The sequence below is a fragment of the Ictalurus punctatus genome, chromosome 16, assembly GCF_001660625.3.
Source record: "Ictalurus punctatus breed USDA103 chromosome 16, Coco_2.0, whole genome shotgun sequence".
Classification (NCBI taxonomy): domain Eukaryota; kingdom Metazoa; phylum Chordata; class Actinopteri; order Siluriformes; family Ictaluridae; genus Ictalurus; species Ictalurus punctatus.
In genome coordinates this window covers 12,758,331-12,780,765 of record NC_030431.2, presented here as the reverse complement: position 1 = coordinate 12,780,765, position 22,435 = coordinate 12,758,331, and the positions used below count along the sequence as shown (strand labels likewise).

The following is a 22,435-nucleotide window of genomic DNA, read 5'->3' as shown; positions in this document are numbered from 1 at the left end:
GTTTCTTTTTAGTAACACTTACTTTTACAACCTTTTGTTGTCCAGTCCCAACTTTTTTGAGACGGGTTGTGGCCATAAAATTCAAAATTGCCTCTTTTCTTAAAATGGTACATTTACTCAATTTAAACATTTGATATGTTTTACATGTTCTATTGTGAATAACATATGGGTGTATGATATTTGCAAATCACTGCATTCTGTTTTCATTTACATTTTACACAGTGACTTTTTTGGAATGGGGGTTGTATAAATGTAACAACCCTGTTCTCTTTTACTGTATTTCTGAAACATTTATTTTTGACTATCAGCTATGACGGGACTTTCCCAGTCTGCATTCCTCGTTGCATATATGAAAACCACATAAACAGAGTAAACAGCATAAATGACATTCAGCGTAAATGACTAATTTCCTGGCTAGAGTGCACAAGCTGCACATACTCAGTATATGCGTTTTCTGACCTTCTCTATATTACAGTCTCAGAGCTGCCTCACATCTCCCTCAGTGCGACCCCCCCCCCCCTCCTTTTCAGGCTGCATGACACAAAATTGTTTAACCTATTTAGTTTTTCTCTAAACCAACCCTCAGACTCTTGAAGTAAATACATCAGGAGAACTTGTCTCTTTTCATAATAGAATTAAAAAAGGATATTATCTATGGCATGTCCCTGCTGCCGCCCACTTCTAGTGCTTTCATGAACGTGCTTTCAAGGCCACCCACACACATAAAATGCTGACACTAACGCTGCATTCAACTGCAACTGCAGTTCAACACAGCATCAACAGTAAACAAAGTAGAACTTCTTACCTTTAAATGAATTATTTTGTATATACAAGTATTTGCTTTAGATCACTTGACATACAGACATTTTGTACAGACAAAGTGGCTTAGTATTTAGCACGTTTGCCTTTCACCTCCAGACTTGGGGGTTGATTCCCACTTTCTGTTTCGAGGAGAAAAGTACATCACACAAGCTAGTCAGTTAGCTGGATAGCTTGTTTTCTAACATAAGAAACATGGAGGTGTACATGTTTTCTCACATTTATTTCTATGTTTACTCCCCTAAAAGTAAATCGCTCTCTGATCTACAGTCATCATATTCTTTTCCAATGCCTTTAATGCTATACTGCCTCTCCAATTGAGAAACAATCTGAACTGTCTCTTTTTTCTAAGCAGGCTCGGGTCTTTCATTGTGTGCATCTGGGGTTAGTCCGTCAGTCTGTTGTTGCCAACTTGCTTTTCTATGGTCTACTGGAAGAGCAGAGCCACCACAGAGGAATCACCTCAATAAGCTAGAAAACCCAGCAGTCTCACAGGACTGATTATAGACTGGATAGAGTCAGTGAAAAAGCAGAGGATGGCAAAAGTAAACATCTTTTTAAAAATCTGACCACCCCCCTTAATTGCATAATATTCAGGAGCATCTTTAAGTAAACACTCATTCCACCAAGATGTTCTAGGAGACTTTTTCTCCCAGCTGCCATCAGGCTCCACAATCTCATTTTATTCCTGCACACTTCCATTCTATGGTTATATTTTGCTGTATTATCATTTGTCACATGGCAAATTAAGAGAGATGGAAGAAGCTCTTGTTTTACTATACAAAGAATGTTGTAGTGGGTATTTGCACACGTTAATCAGTAGATTCAAATGTACAGAATACAGCCAGTGCTTCACAATATTGGAAATGAGAAGTGGATATGTAATATGAGTCCTATGTCAAGAAACATTATCACTTGAAGACAATGCTTGTAATATCCTAACCTTGTTACAGTGCTGTGGTAGAAATTCAACGGTTTCTATTTACAGCTTACTTGTAGAGTTTACAGATTCTGTAGTGCAGTACAGTACAGTGCATGGTGCCTGCTACTTTCTCTGCTCTGTGGTTTAACCTCAGATGCAATATCCTATTATGATTCTAAAGACAGTGCATCTGATAGCAACAGACTGAGAAGGTTAGTCCAGAATTCTCTATCTCTTGTCACAGGGTCATCCACCTTAAATGGTTTTGAATTAACACCAAGTGTAGTGGACCTCATACTATGGATCACACACAGCAGTGACCTAGATACCCTATACACCAGCAGTACTACCTATAACAAATATTGAGGTACACAATCATAGACCTTCTCCAAATCCTCAAAACAGTTTAAGGGGGCTTTCACACTGGCAGTCTAGTCCAGAACAGAGCACGGTCTGCAGGAAAAATTGATACCAAACCTGAGACACTGCGGTACCAAACCCGAGACACCTGTAGGAGGTGGTCTGAGTTCAGTTGCACTGAAGCTGTACCTTATTTCATCTGAATGTGAATACAGCTTATACTCTGGTCAACACTTGTTCAGGAAGTAAAGTAACCTGCACTTGTGTTTTAGCCGATGAAGACATCATTAGTTTCCATATCACACATGTACCATGAGTGGCAGGAGAACATTGTGGGACACAGAAGAAGTCCACTGCTGCACAAAATATTTGCTGCACATAATAGCAACAAATTTATAAAAAAAAAAATTAAAAAAAAACCTAAATATGGGGTTTGATAGAATCAAGTGAGTCTGAAACCAGACCAATGCTGCAAGGGGCGACAGAAACAATCACACTCGGATTGGAGCAAACATACCCAGTGTGAAAACCACCTGAGACTGCTCAGTCTGACCATTCCTTAAGATTTGTTTACCCTACTGAGAGCATTAAGCTCTCGGTGATATAGTCCTGAGGTTCACTAAAGTACACAAGCCTCTTCCACATGACAAGGTTTTGACCAGAAAGGGGGCTGTCTAAACTAACATAATATCATTGATAAAGCTGCAATAAACTGAATGTAATAGATGGTTTATGATGAAATATCAACCACAGTCAACTGTCATTACTGCAAAGCAGGCATGAATCTTTCTTCTACAACAGCTTTTGACATTTACTGTGTGCATACATGTACAACCCCAATTCCGAAAAAGTTGTGACAGTATGGAAAATACTAATAAAAACAAAGAGGAGTGATTTGTGAATGTACTTGTATTTAAACAAAAACCATATAAAGACAAGGTATTTAATGTTTTGCCTAATCAACTGCATAGTTTTTAGAAGATAAACATTTATTTTGTAATTGATGCATGCAAGACATTCCAAAAAAGTTGGGACGGGGCAATTTAGGACTAATAGCAATTTGACAAGTTGAAATAAGAAGGTGATGTGAAAAAGGTGAGGCAATCGTCTAATCTTAGTATATAAGGAGCCTCCAAAAAAGGCCTAGTCCTTCAAGAGCAAGGACACTCAGGGAGTAGAATGCACGTAATTCATGATCTGCCATGTTGCCTGCGAGAATTGTTTTGTGGACCCAGACAGTCTGGTGCTTGTACTTTTACCACAGATAGATGGCCACAATAGCAAACAGCACACGCTGCTTCTCCTTAATTTTGTAGGACATAATGCATATATATATATATATATATATATATATACACACACACACACACACACACACTGGTGACTTTTATATAGAAATGCGCTCCCCTCCAGAATGTTTAATTTTAGTGGCAAGAAATCTGATTTGTTCTCAAAAGTGAAAAGCTGCACCACCCACTGATAAATGTTAATATGGCAACCAGTAGTAGGAGCACATACTGGCAACTTCATAGTCAAGCAACTGGTGATTTGCAGTGATAAAATCACTGTATGTGTTAATGTAACTTTAGAGAGATCAGACAGAATTAACTAATTTGGGGGGGGGGGGGGGGGGGTACAGAAGAAAAATACAGTGGAATTTTAAATGGTCTGAGTGTACAGAACTAATAAATAATTTGTTAAAGAAATGCTTTTATAATTCACCCAGATTAATAAAGTCCATTCAGAGACTACACAATTTTTTTTTTAGTTCAAATACAAATTGCTATGTTTGGAGAAAGGAAAACACTACATTCCAGCATAAGAACCTTATCCCGTGTCTGAAACATTGTGGTGATAGTATCATGGTTTGGGCCTGTTTTGCTGCATCTGGGCTGAGACAACTTATGACTTCTGAATTATACCAGCGAATTCTACAGGAAAATGTCAGGACATCTGCCCATGAACTGAATCTCAAGAGAAAGTGGGTCATGCAGCAAGACAATGACCCTAAGAACACAAGTCATTCTACCAAAGAACGGTTAAAGAAGAATAATGTTTTGGAATGGCCAAGTCAAAGTCCTGACCTTAATCCAATAATTGGGGAAGGATCTGAAGCAAGCAGTTCATATGAGGAAACCCACCAACACCCCAGAGTTGAAGCTGTTCTGTACTGAGGACTGGGCTAAAATTCCTCCAAGCCGATGTGCAGGACCAATTATTGAAAACATTTAGTTGCAGTTGTTGCTGCACAAGGGGCTCACCCCAGATACTGAAACATACTTTTGCCACTTGCATATATGTAATATTTGATCATTTTCCTCATTAAATAAATGACCAAGTATAATATTTGTCTCATTTGTTTAATTGGGTTCTCTGTATCTACTTTAGGACTCTAAAGGACTTGTGTGAAAATCATTCTAAAGGGTTCACAAACTTGTGTTCAACTGCATGACCAAGAAATAACACGACTTAAATCAAGCGCATCCACTGCAAGGGCTTAGTTAGTAACTTCAGTTTGGACTTTTTCCCTATCAGGCCAGAAAATAAATGCCGCTAAATGAAACTGCCCCAATATATATGAAAGCGAAGAGGAAATACTGTACGTAAACTCATATCCAAAAGGTGGAACCATTAAACTCTGGCTCGAGTTTCACATCGGAAACTTTTTCATGTTGTACTTCATGTACATTGACGCCGCAGGTAGATTTTAATTGCTTTAATTACACATTACATGTCACGTTTAATGAAGATTTAACATAATGTGCGACATTATGTAGCTATATCATGCGTCAGAACCATGTAATTAGCGTCGCAGTCTTTTATATATATATAATGCTTCGTGCTAGCAGCTAAGCGCTGTGATTAGCTACACTTTCAGTAGAATTAAATGTCATAGAGTCCGCTGTATTTATCATCAAACTTCAAACGAGGTTCGTCTCTGTTTTGGATTGTAATTAATTTTATAGCCTGCATTTTAACGCAAAGTAAGATGATTAGGATATTGCAAGCAGTAGACTAGTTATCTACATTATGTGATCATCGGCTGTACTTGCAGTGTTTAAAGACAGCTCACTGGTTTTGCTTAACACTTTAGTGCATAGGTTCTCACCCTTGGCTTGGAGTAACCCCCCGTCCTTTATATTTTAGTGTTTTTCCCTGCTAAAATACACCTGATTCAACTAACCAGCGCATTATCAGGACTTACTGAGTTTCAGTGGTTGTGTTACAGTAGGGAAAACAGTCAGGGGGTTCTCCAGGACCAGGGTTGGGAACCTATGCTTTAGTGTACTAATGGCAGTGTAAAAGGACCTTTCACCCATAGTGATTTTTGTTCTTCAGCTATGTCGATGATATCTCATGGCTTTAAAAGCAGCAAGCAAGACTTCACATTTGGGCCATGGAAAGTCACCTCAGCAAAAACCCATATAATGAAATCTAAAGATATCGAGCGGTGAGTATTGTTTGCACTTCCCAAGCAGCTAAAACCATCATCAGCTAGAATTATTTTCAGCCTTGCAGTGATTTATTGTTGCTCTGATTTTGCTTCTGACGGCTTCTCGTGAAGGTTAGCTGAGGAGATGCACATGCCGTCTCTCCCAGAGATGCTTTTTGGAGACAACGTGCTGCGCATTCAGCACACCGACGGCTTCGGCATCGAGTTCAATGCTATCGATGCCCTCAAGCGCGTCAACAATTTACAACACTCGGTACAAGTGGCATGTGCCCAGGAGTGGCAGGAAAGCAGGTGGGACTTGCTAAGTAACACACGAAACACAAATAAGGCATTCAAATACATTTATTATGCAACTCTTGGTTTAAACTTTGTGCTGGCATTGTGTTTTGCTGCAGAGCCGATTCTGAGCACAAGGACGTAGTAAAGCATTATGACTGGACGTATACAACAGATTACAAAGGGACGTTGCTTGGTGAAGACCTGCAGATAAAGGTAATTTGGCACATTAAAGTGATTATTCTTCATCATGTTCTTTTTCCTAAATTCTTAAGAAAATGTATCTATCTTCCTGGGCATACTAAAAGTGCGTATGATACTCAGGTGTCTGCTACATCAGATCGGATAGACCTGGAGAAACTGAAAGCTCGGGAGCAGATCATGTTCTTCGAGGAAGTGTTGTTGTTTGAGGATGAGCTCCATGATCATGGTGTATCTATGATTAGTGTGAAAATTGTGAGTGACGGCCACGTTTTCATTTGCAAACTCTGTGTTGTGTACTCTGTGTCTGCGTTGATGCAAGATTCAGGGATGGTATTTGCTAATCTACATATATATAAATGTCTAGATCTAGAAAAATGTTAGTAGAGAGAACCACAATCATCATTTCTAAGTTTTTCTTTAATCCAGACCTCAGTGCTGTGTTGTGTGTTCCAGAGAGTGATGCCCACTAGTTTCTTTGCGCTGCTGCGCTTCTTCCTGAGAGTGGATGGAGTTTTGATTCGGATCAACGACACACGGCTCTATCACGAGGCAAGTCAAGCTTATTTTACGCAGCAACATTCTCTGATTAAAACGTGGCAATATACAAACAGATTTGCCTTTGTTTTAATAAATCTGATTCTGTCCCTGGACTGATTGAGATGCACCTTGTGTTCATACAAGTGTGAAGTGAGATTTAAAAAAAAAAAATGTATTAGAATAAACAAAATATTAACAGATTAATTAATTTGGCTCAAGCTAATTTCTTAGACCAGTTATTCAGAGTGGCTTGTACATGTAGCTCCTGCCTTTGTTTTGTGTTTATGTATTCAGATTAAAAAGGGGGGGGGGTATCATTACTATTTGAACCTATTTTCCAGCACAAATAATGATAACCAAGAATCTAACAAGCTTTGTAAACTGCTAAATCAAGTTTGTTCAAATGTGCCTTAATTGGACTTAATATGCTTTTCCAGCCCTGCCCCATCCCCTTAAAAGGCCATTTATAAAGGCTTTCATGCTGCAATCGACTCATAATTTATGACCTCTGACTAGGAAATACCAAATGAAAAAGCATCCTCAGCTCAGAATTCCTAGTAATGTACTCGGATGGTCTCCTCAGCCTTAAGTTCAGGAAGTGATTTTAAATCAACATTGCTGCTCACAGCATCAACAGTAAAAAAAGAAACACTCCTTACCTTTGAATGAGACTATATACAGTAGTTCGCTGTTTTGAGGAGGTAAACCTCTCATCACAGTTTAATTCAAGTCGAGTGGCTTTATTGTCATTTTAACCATATACAGCTGGTGCAGTACAAAGTGAAACGAAACAACGTTCCGCCAGTTCGTCCAACATTCGCTACATAAAACACACTAACCACATGAGACGACGCAGAACTAAATAAGATCTACACGTTTTTACATATAATGCACGTGCAAACATGTGCAGACAACAAAGACAGTACAGTAACTACTAAAACAGGATAATAGGCACAGTAAGAGACACTGTAATGCCGACCAGTACACAGTTTTAGGTTTATTCTTCATGCAGAAGAATAACAATATAATAAAAATTCTGTGAATGTAAAAGACATGGTATTCAGCAGATAAGCTTATACCAAATATGGACATAGTAGTTATTGGGGTAGCAGCCAGGTAGAAAGTATAGTAATGACAAGAGATTAAATATAGCTTCCTGGCTAACAAAAGACAAATATCTGTGTTTTTCCCCCACGTTGTGGCTTGAATGCATAGAGGCCGAACGTTCTGAGGAAAGATGAATGCAGCATAAGTGTTTCAAAAAGATGGATGGATGGCAGGGGGTTGAGGAGACATTCTTTGTTTTAAAGCGGTATGAACAGTAGAAACAGTAAAGAGTGATGTGCAAAAATTGTCAAGAAATTCCGTTTTGTCCTGCAGGCTGGGAAAAACTACATGCTGCGGGAGTTCAGCTCACGAGAAAGTAAAGTGTCAGCACTTCAGGTGAGAGATGTGCTGCTAGTCTAGACTACTGCACTGATATTAAAAACCATCTGTGCATTTAAATACACTTTTTTTTTCAGCATGTGCTAAAAGCAATGATTTCATCCACCTGGTAAACAGAACAGTTTCATTGGCTGGAGAGGAATTTACTCCGATTTCTGGAGGTCTAATTCATGGTTTGCTTGAAGTGATCAGAAATCTAAAGCCTCGGTCCCGAACATTTTTTTTACTAATGAATTCCACAGAAGTTCTAAAACCCCCACAAGTGAAAAGGGAGAAAATCGCATTTAAAGATTAAATTCAATTCCACTGTTTCCAATGAAACAGCTACACTGATTGTCAAAAAACAACTGTTATTTGATTTTATTTCCATTACATTTAATATGCAATAAATATACAAATTAGAAACAAGATCATTTTTACTATGTTGGACTTTGTAGCAGCCTATTTTTCCATATTCTACTGACTACTGAACGAGACACCTTTCAGTTCTCTGGCCCTTCCACATCCAGCAGTCATTTTATGTCTAATAATAATATCCCTAATTTTATATTTATAAAAAGAGATCTGGAGAGATTCTGTATGGAGGAATGGTCTCAGATCCTTGCCATGTATTCTCCAACCTCATCAGGCATTATAGTCGAAGTCTCAGAGCTGTTATATTGGCAAAGGGAGGTAGCACTAAAATGGTGCCAATAATTGTTGTGCACCTATATTTAACAAAGATTTTATTTGATAAACCTGTGTTTTGTTTGCAATTTTTGTGAATTCTTTTTTTTATTATTTAAACAAAAGATCAAAGGGTTAAACAATAAAGACAAAATTTTTCACAGCCTTCTTTGCTCATATTTACCAAGGGTGCCAATATTAGTGGCAGGCACTGTATATTAAAATATTTAATAAGTAGAGTTTTAATTGACTTGACACGCACCTTTTTTCCCTGCTGTTGAGCCATAGGCAATCACTGAAAGAGCCATAGGTTCCCGACCCCTGCCATAAACTATTTTAAGAATCGTTAATGCCTCTATTGTCATCTCTGTATTATCTTTATATTATTAGATATCACTTACAGTCATATGAAAAAATAAATACACCCCATGGAAATTGTTGGCTTTTTTTGACATATTTGGACAAGCAAATATTTGATCATCTTTAAACAGGGCCTGTTAATAAAGTTGATGTACAGTGGTGCTTGAAAGATTGTGAACCCTTTTAATTATAATAATTTTCTATGTATCTCCATAAAACTGTCCTAAAACATCATCAGATTTTCACGAGTCCTAAACGTAGACAGCGAGAACCCAGTTAAAAAATGAGACAAAAATATTATACTTGGTCATTTATTTATTGAGGACAATTATCCAATATTACATATCTGTGAGTGGCAAAAGTATGTGAAACTCTAAGATTAGCAGTTAATTTAAAGTCAGCTGTTTATAATCAATGGGATGACAATCAGGTATGAGTGAGCACTCTTGTTTTATTTAAAGAACAGGGATGTGTCAAAGTCTGATCTTCACGTGTTTGTGGAAGTGTATCGTGGTACGAACAAATGAGATTTTTGAGGACCTCAGAAAAAGAGTTGTTGAAGCTCATGAGGTTGGAAAAGGTTACAAAACCATCTCAGGTGTTTGGACTCCACCAACCCACAGTCAGACAGATATCAGGAAATTCAAGACCATTGTTACCCTCTCTAGGAGTGGCCAACCAACAAAGATCACACTAAGAGCAAGACCTGTAATAGTCCGTGAGGTCACAAAGCAGCCAGGGTAACTTCTAAGCACCTGAAGGCCTCTGTCACGTTGGCTAATGTTGATGATGTTCATATTCACCATCATGTTCAATGTTCACCATCAGGAGAACAATGAACAAGAATTGTGTGCATGGCAGGGTTGTAAGGAGAAAGCCACTGCTCTCCAAAAAGAATGTTGCTGCCCATCTGCAATTTGCTAAAGATCACATGGACAAGCCAGAAGCCTATTGGAACAATATTTTGTGAACGGATGAGAACCAGATTGAATTTTTGGTTTAAATGAGTGGGGTTGTGTTTGGAGAAAGGAAAACACTGCATTCCAGCATAAGAACTTCATCCCATCTATGAAACATGCTTGTTTTAGTATCGTGGTTTGGGCGTGTTTTGCTGCATCTGGGCCTGGAAGGCTTGCCATCACTGATGTAACAATGAATTCTGAATTATACCAGCGAAAATATCAGGATATCTGTCTATGAAATGAATCTCAAGAGAAAGTGGGTCATGCAGCAAAAGAATGACCCTAAGCACACAAGTTGTTCCACCAAAGAATGGTTAAAGAAGAATAAAGTTAATGCTTTCCATGCAATATTCTTTCAGTTGCAAGATGTATCTTGATACGTATCTTTGATACGTCTGTCCAGAGCACATTATTCCAAAAGGCCTGGTCTTTGCCTAAATGCTCATTGGCAAACTGAAATTTTGGGGTTCTTGGAGATTTCTTTTTGCACCAGATGTTCTGCTCTTAGGCTGAATTTTCCAGGATGGCCAGTTCTGTACTAATTTGGCAGTCATTCGAAATCTGTAGATGATTTTCCTTACAGTGGAATGATGTATTTCAAATAATTTGGAGATCTTTTTAAATCCTTGAAAGACTCATAGGCATCCACAACCTTTTTTCTGAAGGCCTTATAGAATTCTTTAGATCTTGGCATGATGACACCACACACCTCGATAACAAAGGGAACACCAGGCACTAGATATGAGAGGGGTGTAAATAAGACAGGTTCCACCTGCACTCCTTAAGCAGGTTCTAATCACTGGCACCCCATATTGAACACCTGAATCTAATTGTATTTCTTTGAAGGTATGATAAATGTAGGGGTGTACTTACTTTTTCCATGTGACTGAGCTGGGTTTTTTTTTAATGAATTTAAATTGTGACAATTACTACAAAATGTCAGTTTTATGCACAACAAGTCAAACAATGAGGTAAATGGGTTCCATTTCTGTCAGCCAAGAACAGGAAGCAGAGGCTATAGTGGGCAGAGGCTCACCCAAACTGAACAGCTGAAAATTATAAAAACATTACCTGGTCTTCAGATGTCCAAACTCTATAGACTGTTGTGCCAGTTTGTGAAATAGTAATTCCCAGCCCATCTGGCACCAACAACCATGCCACTTTCAAAGTCACAGAGACCACGTCCCATTCCCCCCATTCTGTTGTTTGATGTGAACATTAACATGATCATTTTATGCACTGTGCTGCTGCCACATGATTGGCTGATTGGATAATTGCACGAATGAGCAGGTGTACAAGTGTTCTTATTATAATGGCTGATAATGGTTGCATTAATCTTTAGTGTATAAAACATCTCTAATCTTTCAGAGAATATAGTATTGCATCCAACCTTTGAGGATTAATGCTCACATTATTGTTTATTCTACTTCTTCCTGTGGTTGTTTGTGTTCAAACCCCTTCCTTTTCTCTCTGCAGCATGTTCCTCCTGCCTTGTACACAGAACCTAATGAGATTGTTCAGCATTTACCACTGACCATCATGGAGTGCGAGAAACTCGAATTCCCAGAGCAACAGCCACCAACCGAGTCTCCACAGTGACCCATAGATTACGCGTCAAACCTCAGAGTGCTGATCTAGGACCAGTCTGTTGCAGCTTTCTGACTACAACTACAGTATATGCGCAGTGACCGCTGAACCCAGATCAGCATTCAGACATTGAGACTTTTGATGCCTGTGAACCCAGAAATGGAGCTGTAACAAGCTGCAGGTCTGTATCTTCCTAGAATGCAAGTCCATCAGCTCTCTTTAAAAACTTTTATAAGGAATCAAACACTTACTGTATGCCTCAGTCACTGTTACTGGATCATTAAATCTGTTTGCGTTGTATTCACACACACACAATGTAACCAAAATGTCAAAGCTTGATTACGATGATAACAGGGATTTTTTTTTCTGAAACCAGTAGAAAGAGACACGTATTGTTGGTTGATTATTGGTCTGAGGTGTGTTGAAATACAAGAATTGAAAAGTGTTTGTGTAATGGTCACTCTTCTCTCTTTTTGTGTTTTACATAAATAAATCAGAAAATAAAGAGGTAATGTAAATAATAGAAACAAAATCCTTGATTTTTTTTAATCAGTCTGTATGTTGTTATGGTTGTAATTGTCAAATTATAAATAAGAGTTCTGAAAAAGAAATGATTCAGTCGGTGGGGCTAGATAAGAGCTCAGCTTATATCATCACCATATAAATTCAAAGCTGTTGATGTCAAATGTGCAATTACAGAGTACACAGATTCACACCTGCGTGCTGAGCAAACTAGATGTACAACACAGCCAGTAATGATAACATACAAGATCACATTCATTAAGGCTTCTAGTGTGGAACGACCAAAAACCTGCAGCTCATCTGTTTTATTCAATGTTGACATCAGGGAAGTTTACATGCACAGTTTCTTATTGATCACAACTCATAATATCTTTTTCTTCGAATATTTTGGATGTTTCGCATAAATTTGTTCAAATTTTCTATGTACATATACAGAACAGTTCTATCATTTATATTAAGATAAATTAGACAATGTATTAATGTAAAGGCTTTACACTATTGTTTTTTTTGTTTGTTTGTTTGTTTTATTTTTTTAAAAAACAATTTACTGACAATTTTGAAAAACAACACAAAAAGGAGTAATAACGCATGCACTGTAAGAAAGAGTAATATGGACAGTTTTGCAGCTAATGAAAAGCAGACAAATGGTATATTCTTGCGAAGGACATTTCATAATTTGTGCTCCATTAATAGGAAGTCAATTCACTTTGTCTTTTCAATAGGAAGTCAATTCACTTATATGTATGTATGTATGTATGTATGTGTGTGTATATATATATATATATATATATATATATATATATATATATATATATATATATATATATATATATATAATGTATATATATATAATGTATATGTATGTGTGTATATGTATGAAAGGAAATTTCCGGGAGGGGGATATCTAAAATGAGTGATTTGTTAATATGTATGTGGATTTGCTCTGTACTATTATTTTATTGTTTCTCTTTTTTCCCCACTTTATTGCCATTTCTATTTGTTAAACATGTCAGTGATTTGGCAGTACTGTAATTGCTGTAACGGTCATGTCAATAAAACTGAATTGAACTGAATTGAACAGTACAGTCATTTGTAATACTGTAATTTGTTCCGAGCACACTGTGGAACTTCAGTTATAACGTGTTTCTAGTCGGACGCTTAGCGGTGTGGCACAGGACTTTAACGTGGGACGCAGTGTAAGATAGAGCTCATTGAAATTACGTTACATTGATTTACTTCAGTGACCTCGTTATCCAAAGGTAATTTGGCTTGACTTTAGGCCATCTATTTGTCTAGCTAACTGTAATTAGACTTAGTTAAATAGTGCACACGTCGAAAAAGTAACTAAGCAATATAATGTAGCTCAGTCGGGATTGTAAATCAAACGCTTAATTGTATTAATACTGGTGGAAATGAAAGAGGTACTTTTAATTCAAAATTAATACAGTGTGATGGTTGTACTCCAGGAGCAGCTCAAGAAGGCTGATTACCTGAATCAGGTGTGTTAGTGCAGGGAATCCAAACAATGTGCAGTATACTCCACAGGTTTGACAATCTGTGATAAAGTACCAGAGAGTCAACATTTTAGAGTTATGTTTGAATTAGTCTAAAGCAGTGGTCACAAACCATGTTCGTGGAGATCTACCTTACTGAAGACTTTAGCTCCAACCATAATCATGCCCTCCTGACCATTCAATCATCACCTTAAGAAGTTCTTGATCAACTGTTAAGTTCTTTGTACGATCCCAGTCACAGAACCAGAATTTGGACTCTGCGCTGGCTGATTTCCGCTCATCCGAGCTTGGGAAGAAGTCACACCGACACCATCGTTCACTGAAACTACCTTAGTTTAATGATACAGAATATATATATATATATATATATATATATATATATATATGTGACATAAGAGCTACATAACGTCTAGTCCACCAGAGAATAAGAGAAGAAGAAGGAGAACCGAGAGAGGACGAAAGGCAGGGTGATTAGGAATGCTAAAAACAACACATTCCATGAACACAAAACAATTAGGTTCCGGTACATCGTGACACAAACTAGAGACCTTCAGAATTGAGACCCAGAGATCATGCCTGAAACTTATCAACTAAAACAGGTGTCTTAGATGTCGGTTGGAGATGAAACCTGCAGGAAGGTAGATCTCAAGGAAGAGGGTTGGTGAGTGCTGTTCTAAACCGAGGATACCAAGTGTAATCTGTTTTCTGCTGCACAGGAATGTCTAAAAAAGGCAAATCATCAGTAAAATGTCCTGAGCAGAAGAAAGAGGACATGGAAGTGCCTGCTAAACACAGAAAGATGGACACCACCAGCCCTGCATCTCCACTGTGCTTCGACTCTCCAGCCAGCTTATTCCAGAGTCTGATCTCACCCACGACTGTGGACGAGTTTTTCCGTGAGCACTGGGAGAAGAAACCATTGTTGCTGCAGAGATCAGACCCAGCACTCGTGTCTTACTACCGGTCCCTCTTTCAGCTGTCAGATCTTAAACAGCTGTGCGCCCAGGGCCTGGAGTACACCAGAGATCTTAACATGGTACGCTGTGTAAACGGTGACAAGGCAGTGATGAATAACGAGGGCCGTGTGAAATACAGCCAGCTGAGAAAGGATTTTAATCAGAAGAAGGCCACTATCCAGTTCCACCAGCCGCAGAGGTTTAAGGTGAGCAGTGGAGAATTTCAATCTGAGAATGAATGCTTAATGTTTACTGTAGGATAAGCACAAGATCAAGCTTTGTGATTTGTGTGTGTCTGTGTGTTCAGGATGAGTTGTGGCATATTCAGGAGCGTCTGGAGTGTTTCTTCGGGGCGCTGGTCGGATCCAACGTCTACATCACACCCGAAGATTCTCAGGGTCTTCCGCCTCACTATGATGACGTGGAGGTAGTACTGAAGAGCATGACCTCAGGCTCTTTTGATATCCACCTGTTCACCTGCTCGTTTCACCAAAGTCCTCTTAAGTGCTCTAGTACTTTCACATCGAGAGTCAATGAACTGTTCAGAATTTCCCTAGCTTTTATTTTCTGTCAAGCGTTACAAATAAATGCATGAGGAATTGTTGCAGTATTAAGTGTGGCACCATAAAACTGAATAAATAGAGTTACAGTTAATATCATTCAATTTAAATGCTAATAAGAAAAAGAAGCCTTTGCTATCAGTTCCTTTGATTTCTCAGTAAAGTGGAAAATCTCTTGCATGTTATTGGGTTAGTGCTACTGCTAGACAAAGAGAAGCTATACTTATAATATCTGCTGTTGTAATATAGAAAATGTTGATCAGATGCACAGAAGTAGGATCTAGAGGGTGAGATATAACGCAGCGAATAGTAAATTGGGTTCTAATGTTTTGCTGTGAGTGTGTGAACCCATGGCTGGGTTCTGAGTGCTTTCTTTCCCCCAGTGTAGGTGTTTATTCTGCAGTTGGAGGGTGAGAAGCACTGGCGCCTGTACGAGCCGACCGTCCCACTGGCTCGCGAATACAGCACAGAGCCTGAGGAGCGCATCGGAAAGCCCACTCATGACATCATACTGAAGGTATCTACGCAGAGGCTGGACACTGACGGCACAGTGAACATGATACATACAGTTGAGGTCATAAGTTCACATAAAGAAAATCTTTAAAAAACAACAAAATTTACACCGCTCATCCTGTTCACAAGTTTACACCCCCCTGGTTCTTAATGTATTGTGTTGCCTTCATCAGTGAATGTTTTCACTTTTGCATTGTTTGCACCTTGAGATTTTAGCAGTTTAGCTGTTTAACTGCTCAGGACAAACAGGGACTCATGAACATCTATCACAAAACAAAAAAACTGTTGTGGATCATCCTGGTAACAGCACATGGTATTAATAAGAATCAAGGGTATCTAAACTTTTGAACTGGTTCATTTGTGTAAATTCAGTTATTGTGTCATGAGGACTATATGTAAATATGTGATTGCTTATTCAGGGCAGTACTAAATAAACAAAATCCAATTTTTATATTCCCTCTTTTTATTATTATTATTATTATTATTATTATTATTATTATTATTATTATTATTCAGATTCTGAAAGGCGCCTGTAAACTGATGACCTCAACTGTACTGTACATACTGAACTGTTCCCTCTGCTGTCCTCTGCTGATCACACAGGGAACTGCAGCTGTGCGCTGAGGAATATTAAAATGAACTAAAGTTTTCACTTCAGTTTACTGAAGAATATTCAATAGTCATCTAGTTTCATTTTTTGGCACATGGTGGAATGAAATGTTTGTACACTTTATCTGTCCATTTTGTGATTAAAAGTGAACATATGGTTTTAAAAAAAAATCCTCAGATGGACAGTGCTTAATTCTAGCTTGCATGTTTTTCCAATGTGCATCATTTTTGATTATGCAGTGTGTGTGTGTGTGTGTGTGTGTGTGTGTGTGTGTGTGTGTGTGTGTGTGTGTGTAGGCAGGTGATCTGCTGTACTTCCCCAGAGGAACCATTCATCAAGCAGACACACCTGCGGGAGTGGAACACTCCACACACCTCACTCTCAGCACATATCAAATCATGTATGTCTATACACACACACACCTCCTGAGTGAATGAAGTATTTCTAACTCTATACGTTAGTATAATATTTTGTATTAACCATATAAACTATATTTATGTCTCCTTTGTGTGTGTAACTTTTCCAGGTCGTGGGGTGACTTTGTGTTGGACGTCTTCCCTGGTTTTATGTTAAACTCTATGAAGAATGACATCAGCTTACGCCGTGGTTTACCCAGAAACCTCCTTACTGTAAGCACATCATGTTTTCCTTATTGGTACTATTTGAGGTGACCGCATTGAAAATCCTGTACACACTGGTTCACTAACAGGCTTCCACACTATTTAATACTTCAGTTTTGTAGGATTTTTCCTGACTTATAGATCCATATGCCACAGTCAGTACGTTCACATGGACAACAATAATCCGATATTAACCCGAATAAGACAATACTCTGATTAAGAAGTTACCATGTAAACAGCGATTATTGATGACCTTAATCCGCTAAAAGTCTTACTCGAAGTAAGCACAAAATCGAATTAAACATGTGGAGTAATCGTATTTTAGTCGCATTATGGAAGTACATTATAGACACGTACCCACCTTAATCACACTATTAACATCGTGTGGGAGTTTTCACCGCATTTTGCGACAGGACACGATCACACACGGCAGTGCTCAACCATGTGACAGCAAACGAAAGCACGGCTGCGTCCTAAACCGCGCACTTACCTACTAAATAGTAGGAGAAATACATGTATCTCGGCTACTATATAGATGGTAAGTACGCGGTTTCGGACGCAGCCCACGGCTTCAAGCAATCATCTGTTTGCACGTACAGCATGATAAATAATTAACTGCACTTGAAGGTTTTGTAATATTAAAAATAAAAACCCCCAAAACTGTGTACGGTACCATAACGAAGACGAACTGTATGTCGATACGTGAAATTCTGGATGGAATGTCGGACGGCGTGGCGTGGGGACGTAATGACGTGTGCTGTTAATCAATCTATGTTCTATAACATGTAAAACCTGAACATGAAAGGAATATTCTAAACGCGACTCATGTAAACACCTTAATCACAATATTGTCTTTTTCAGAATTTGGTCAATAATTAGATTAGTTGGTCAGTGATGCAGAATTCTCTGATTTTGATTGGTCAGGAGTTGATTAACTTTCTAGATCGGCATGGCTCTAACAGTAGTGCTGGCTGAAATCACAGATTCGAATGAATGCACTCATTCTCATGAGGTATCCATAGTAACACCTGGTTCACAAGAACAGACAGTATGACCTGTGCTCCATAAAGCGACCTAAGGCTAATAATTAACACCTTTTTTTCAAATGTGTTTTTGAACAACAACAACAAAAAAAAAACACAACATATAAAATTGTTGATGCGGTGAAGATTTCTGTAAGTAGATGTTTAACATTGATCGAAGGAGTCTGTAAAAGTGTCAGTGTAAAGGTTGGTATGTTTCCACTACTTGGAAGTATGTTGGTACAGTATGTTGGTATATTTCCACAAACTCCTCTGTCCTTAAGTCAGAGGAGTTTGTGGAAATATACCAACATACTGTACCAACATATGCTTTCTGATTTCTCAGTAATATGAAACGCTCTCTTTTATTATCTTTTCAACTTCAAGAGAGAGAAGAAAAGAGAGGCTGGTGAGGGAACGACTGTAAATAGCCACTATTACATAAGCGATGACGGGAACTAGCTCGTCTCGTGGACATTTGGCAACATTTAACGCAACTATAAAAGGATAAAAAGCACGACGTGTCGTTATTAAACTTTGTTGGCAGGAACAAAACACTTTAGGATGTATTGTTATTGGAAAACAATAACCTCGGTCTCTGCTCTGCACCTTAACCTTGTCGCAGAACTCCACTGTGGATTATTTCCCTTAGAACAGCACGTGTTTTCAGTTTGTAATGAGGCGTCAAGTTGGAAACAAATGACAGAGAGCTGATGTTAAGTAGGACAAAAACAAAGCTGCTAACACTGTTACACATGTGGGAAGTAATATGCTCATTTGAATTTTTATTTTGCATTGTGTGAAAATCTTTAAACAGACTTAATCTTCAGTAACAAATGGGTAGCCCTGCCGTTTACTCCATTGCAATCTACAAGACGTAGAACTATAAAGACATGGGCATCATGGGAAAATAGACATGGTAAACAAGGGCATTTCTTTTCCAAGATCCATATTCTCATTTGCAGACTGAAAACCCTAGGGTGTACATTTCCAGGTTTCCTAGAGTACTGAGAAGTGTCTACTTTGTTAGATAAAGTATGGCTTGAGCCGGTTTTAACGTCAACCTTTTCTGCTTTCCCCTCTCTTGATTTGTGTGTCAGTCTGCACACATGGGTTCTGAGGTAAAGAAGCACGTGTGTACGATTCTGAGGAATCTAGCGGAGCAACTGGAGCAGGACGAACAGGATCTGCGTTCCTCCGAGATGAGGAGAGACTTCATCTCCAACAGACTCCCACCTTACCACCTGCAAGAGGAAGACCTCGCTCCAGGTGTGTGTGCGCAATGTAGATGATGATGATGATGATGATGATGTAAAGTCCAGCTGGCTCCAGATAATAAATGTAACTTACACTGGACCTTTCCAAAACCACAAATGGACTAGATAGTGGATTAGAATGTGTGTCTACGCTTGTAAGTGTAAAACTTGTGGTACACCTGCTAATGGAGGATTTATTTCCCCTTTTTTCTTCAAGTTGGAAAGTTGCCAACGCTGGAGGACTTGGTGTGTGTGAGGTTCAGAGAGCATGTTGTTCTGACACTGGAGCCCAGTTCAGACAACACGGTATGTCCCTTTCTGTTGAGTCTACTAACATTTTTTTTTCTTGCCATTATTCACATAAATAAATATGCAATTTTTTTTCTTCTTCTTTAGGATGAAGCTATGAAGTTAGCGGCATTTGTGCTACACTCGCTGAGGAACAAAAGGGAGACGCACATGATGGGGCCTCGGGGTCATCATCATGATGATGATGAGGAGGAGGAGGATGAGGACGAGGACGAGAAGACAGTACAGGTGACATGAAGCACAAACACCTGTTTAGTGTAGTGATTATAACAGCAAGCTTTGTAATCTACAATAATTGAACCCCTGCATGGAGCTAATTGTTAATTACGTTTAACTGGATCAAGCGAATGTGATTCATGTAGAACTACACTCAAAGTAAGGTCTAGACATGTACCATGAACATGTTCTAAGCCTGACTGTTCACTTGAATTGGTTTAATCTTAGCAACGTTGAAATAACAATAGAATAATATTGTTCTGAAATTGACGGCAAGTTTTATAACGTTAAGAGAAAGGGGAATAATGTTAATACGATTGATTTTAAACGTTAAACATTTTACAAGTGGTTTGGTTTCTGTGAATGGAATGTTAAAGAAGAAAAATCTCATAGCTCTGAAAAAGGCAATGAGATAATCTATAATCGGCTTAATATTTGACCACTTGGTGTTTTTTATTTTTTATAAACACGGTTAATCCCTTCCTCACTGGCTAGACATACGGGACATTTCTGTCACTTCTCCTTCTTTTTTTAAACTGTGTTCTTCCCACACTTATATTTCTCTTCATTTCTGCTGCAGGGTCTGGACTTCCCCATGTCACACCTCCCTGCTCTGCAGCAGCTCCTGAGTGGAGAGCGACTCCGTGTGGCTGAGCTGCCACTGCAGCAGGATGCTGATAAACTCGGCCTGGTGCTCGGACTCTGGACAGAGGGATTGCTGCAGGTCTGCTAACTAGTCATGTGCTGATATTTTCACAATATAGAAAATGTTTGAAAAATTAAAAAAACTCCTTACCTCATCTCCCAGTGTTGTTCAGTGTGTGACCTTACAGATCTACAGCTTACAGGCTCTTCATAATATTGTTTATAAGCAACACTGACCTGCTTCGCATCTTTGGACTGTCGGTACAGGACCACTTATAAGAACATCAGCAGATGGACGTAATTGTTACATCAGAGTATGACATGAGTGTGTAACAGTAGAGGTTTTCTTCTGGTACATACTCTGCTATTGTGCAGTGATGCTAGCAGAGGGTCTGCGCGACATGTACCAAGGATCCTCTCAGTACCATTGTGGGAAAATCACACGCACACTCCCGTCCTGTTTCTGTGATTGTTTCTGTTATATTCTGGGATCTGATGTCTACAGATAAAAGGCTGGAAATGAAATTTTTCAGGTCATCTATTCATTCAACCAGAACACCAGAATGTAATATATCTTTAATATTAATAACATTTAAAAACAGTGAGCTTAGTAACTGTACACATTATTTGCTTTGCACATGGCATTCAATACATACATCTTTTCCTGAATATCATACACTCAGTGTTCAGTCATAAATCCAGTGATATGACCAGCTTTAAATAATTCTCTGTACATAGCCAAACTAACAGAAGTAAGCATTTGGCCTGTATCTGTCTAAAGGGAGTTTTGACATCGTTTGAGGCTGAAAGAGGACATCGTTTGTTGTATCCAGTAGCAGTGCGTAGGGGGAACGCACTAAACTTACGAGAGGGCTACTTCTGTTCAAGTGAGGATCTCAGTAGTGCAAATGTGCTTTGAAGAACAAAAAAAAAGCAAGCATATATTTCATACTCTTTATATTGCCTCAAACAGGAACTGCACACAGCTCCTTTGTCCTCAGGTATTCTGCCCTTGAATAGTCATAGACTTGTATGTGTAGTGGTTTTGGCTATTGCGTTTAAAAATCAGAACACCTCTCTGAACAGGCTTTCTTCCTCGTTCGGTTAGAGCTTCTGTGTTTGTTCCAAGATACTGTTGAATACCACCAAGTGTAGAACTGAATCAAATGTCTGGTTTCAGATGCCAAAGTGCAACCACTTGATTTGACTCATAAACAAACATCGTCTAATGGGTTGAACAAATCGGTGTTAGGATCAAGATGCAGAAGATAACGTGAATTGCAGAGGCTCCTTAGGGCTAGGTTTTTAAAGAACAGTGGTTTCGACCTTCTTTCATCCTGTTCCTCTTTAACTGGGTGGAGGTAGTGCTGTTTAGTTTGAAATTGTCTACCATGTTTCAGGGAAACTGATTCTTGGCCTCAGCACTAAAGCACCTCTATGTCCCAGAATTGTGTGGCTCTATCAGGACAAAACTCATTCAGGATCAGATGGTCCTTGTCTAGTCCACTCCCACCTGAAACACCACCAGAGGAAAGGCTCCAGTCAGGCTTCCAGAATGTATAAAGTGTGAGGTGATGTGTGCAAGCATCAGAAATGACTGGCTGTTTTGCAATAAAACATGGTTAAAGCTGCAGTATTGAACTTTTGCCTCTCTATTACCATCTCTGTTCGAAACATAAAATTGCAAGTTACTTGCTGAGGTTTTTTTTTTTTTTAAACATGTTATAATATGATAACATGATACGGTTTTCTTGGAGTAGAAGTGAGTTGCTCTCTCTCATGGCTAGCAGAAAATAAGTACAATTTACCACACTATCCATAGCAAAAACAAAACAACATAGGAAACCCTATGCCTAGCTGAATCAAGTGAACAAGTGCGCTAATGTTGGCTAGCTACGTATTGAGCCACTGAAATGTCTTAACAGAAAAAAGCCATCTCTGCGTCATTTTTTAATACTTTCAGATCTCAGAGTTTTCATCACCTCTCAAAAGCCATGCCGATATTTATTCACCTTTTAGCACGGGCTCTGTAGCTTTCCCGTTTTGACCGCAGGCTCTCTGCCGTTTGAGATTTCTTGGTTTGGACCATAGCTGATTCC

At 38.8% G+C, this 22,435-nt stretch overlaps 3 protein-coding genes across 6 annotated transcripts in view; 2 read left to right on the top strand and 1 right to left on the bottom strand.

The window, feature by feature from the left end:
* The first annotated feature begins 4,693 nt into the window (after positions 1 to 4,693).
* On the top strand, positions 4,694 to 13,198 carry tiprl (TIP41, TOR signaling pathway regulator-like (S. cerevisiae)). 2 transcript variants are annotated; one of them, XM_017489377.3, is made up of 8 exons: positions 4,694 to 4,801; positions 5,441 to 5,552; positions 5,667 to 5,846; positions 5,951 to 6,047; positions 6,156 to 6,287; positions 6,489 to 6,584; positions 7,953 to 8,015; positions 11,483 to 13,198. In XM_017489377.3, exons 1-8 carry the CDS (start codon positions 4,771 to 4,773, stop codon positions 11,603 to 11,605), a joined length of 834 nt encoding a protein of 277 aa, XP_017344866.1. In that variant the 5' UTR covers positions 4,694 to 4,770; the 3' UTR covers positions 11,606 to 13,198. The 2 variants fall into 2 exon arrangements, with proteins under 2 accessions (XP_017344866.1, XP_017344867.1); XM_017489378.3 differs by lacking the exon at positions 4,694 to 4,801 and adding an exon at positions 4,822 to 5,031.
* A 57-nt stretch (positions 13,199 to 13,255) lies between these two features.
* riox2 (ribosomal oxygenase 2) lies at positions 13,256 to 21,632 on the top strand. The gene is made up of 10 exons (XM_017489376.3): positions 13,256 to 13,374; positions 14,346 to 14,791; positions 14,893 to 15,012; positions 15,534 to 15,662; positions 16,565 to 16,668; positions 16,795 to 16,897; positions 19,011 to 19,179; positions 19,384 to 19,472; positions 19,563 to 19,703; positions 20,272 to 21,632. Exons 2-10 carry the CDS (start codon positions 14,348 to 14,350, stop codon positions 20,422 to 20,424), a joined length of 1,452 nt encoding a protein of 483 aa, XP_017344865.1. The 5' UTR covers positions 13,256 to 13,374; positions 14,346 to 14,347; the 3' UTR covers positions 20,425 to 21,632.
* The window catches only part of LOC108277064 (uncharacterized), a 44,430-nt gene continuing 42,888 nt past the window's right edge, over positions 20,894 to 22,435 (bottom strand). For all 3 annotated transcript variants that reach the window (XM_017489375.3, XM_047161097.2, XM_047161098.2), the window contains one exon: positions 20,894 to 21,849. In XM_017489375.3, the coding sequence (XP_017344864.2) occupies positions 21,761 to 21,849 (89 nt within the window). In that variant the 3' untranslated portion in view covers positions 20,894 to 21,760. The remainder of the gene's footprint in view (positions 21,850 to 22,435) is intronic.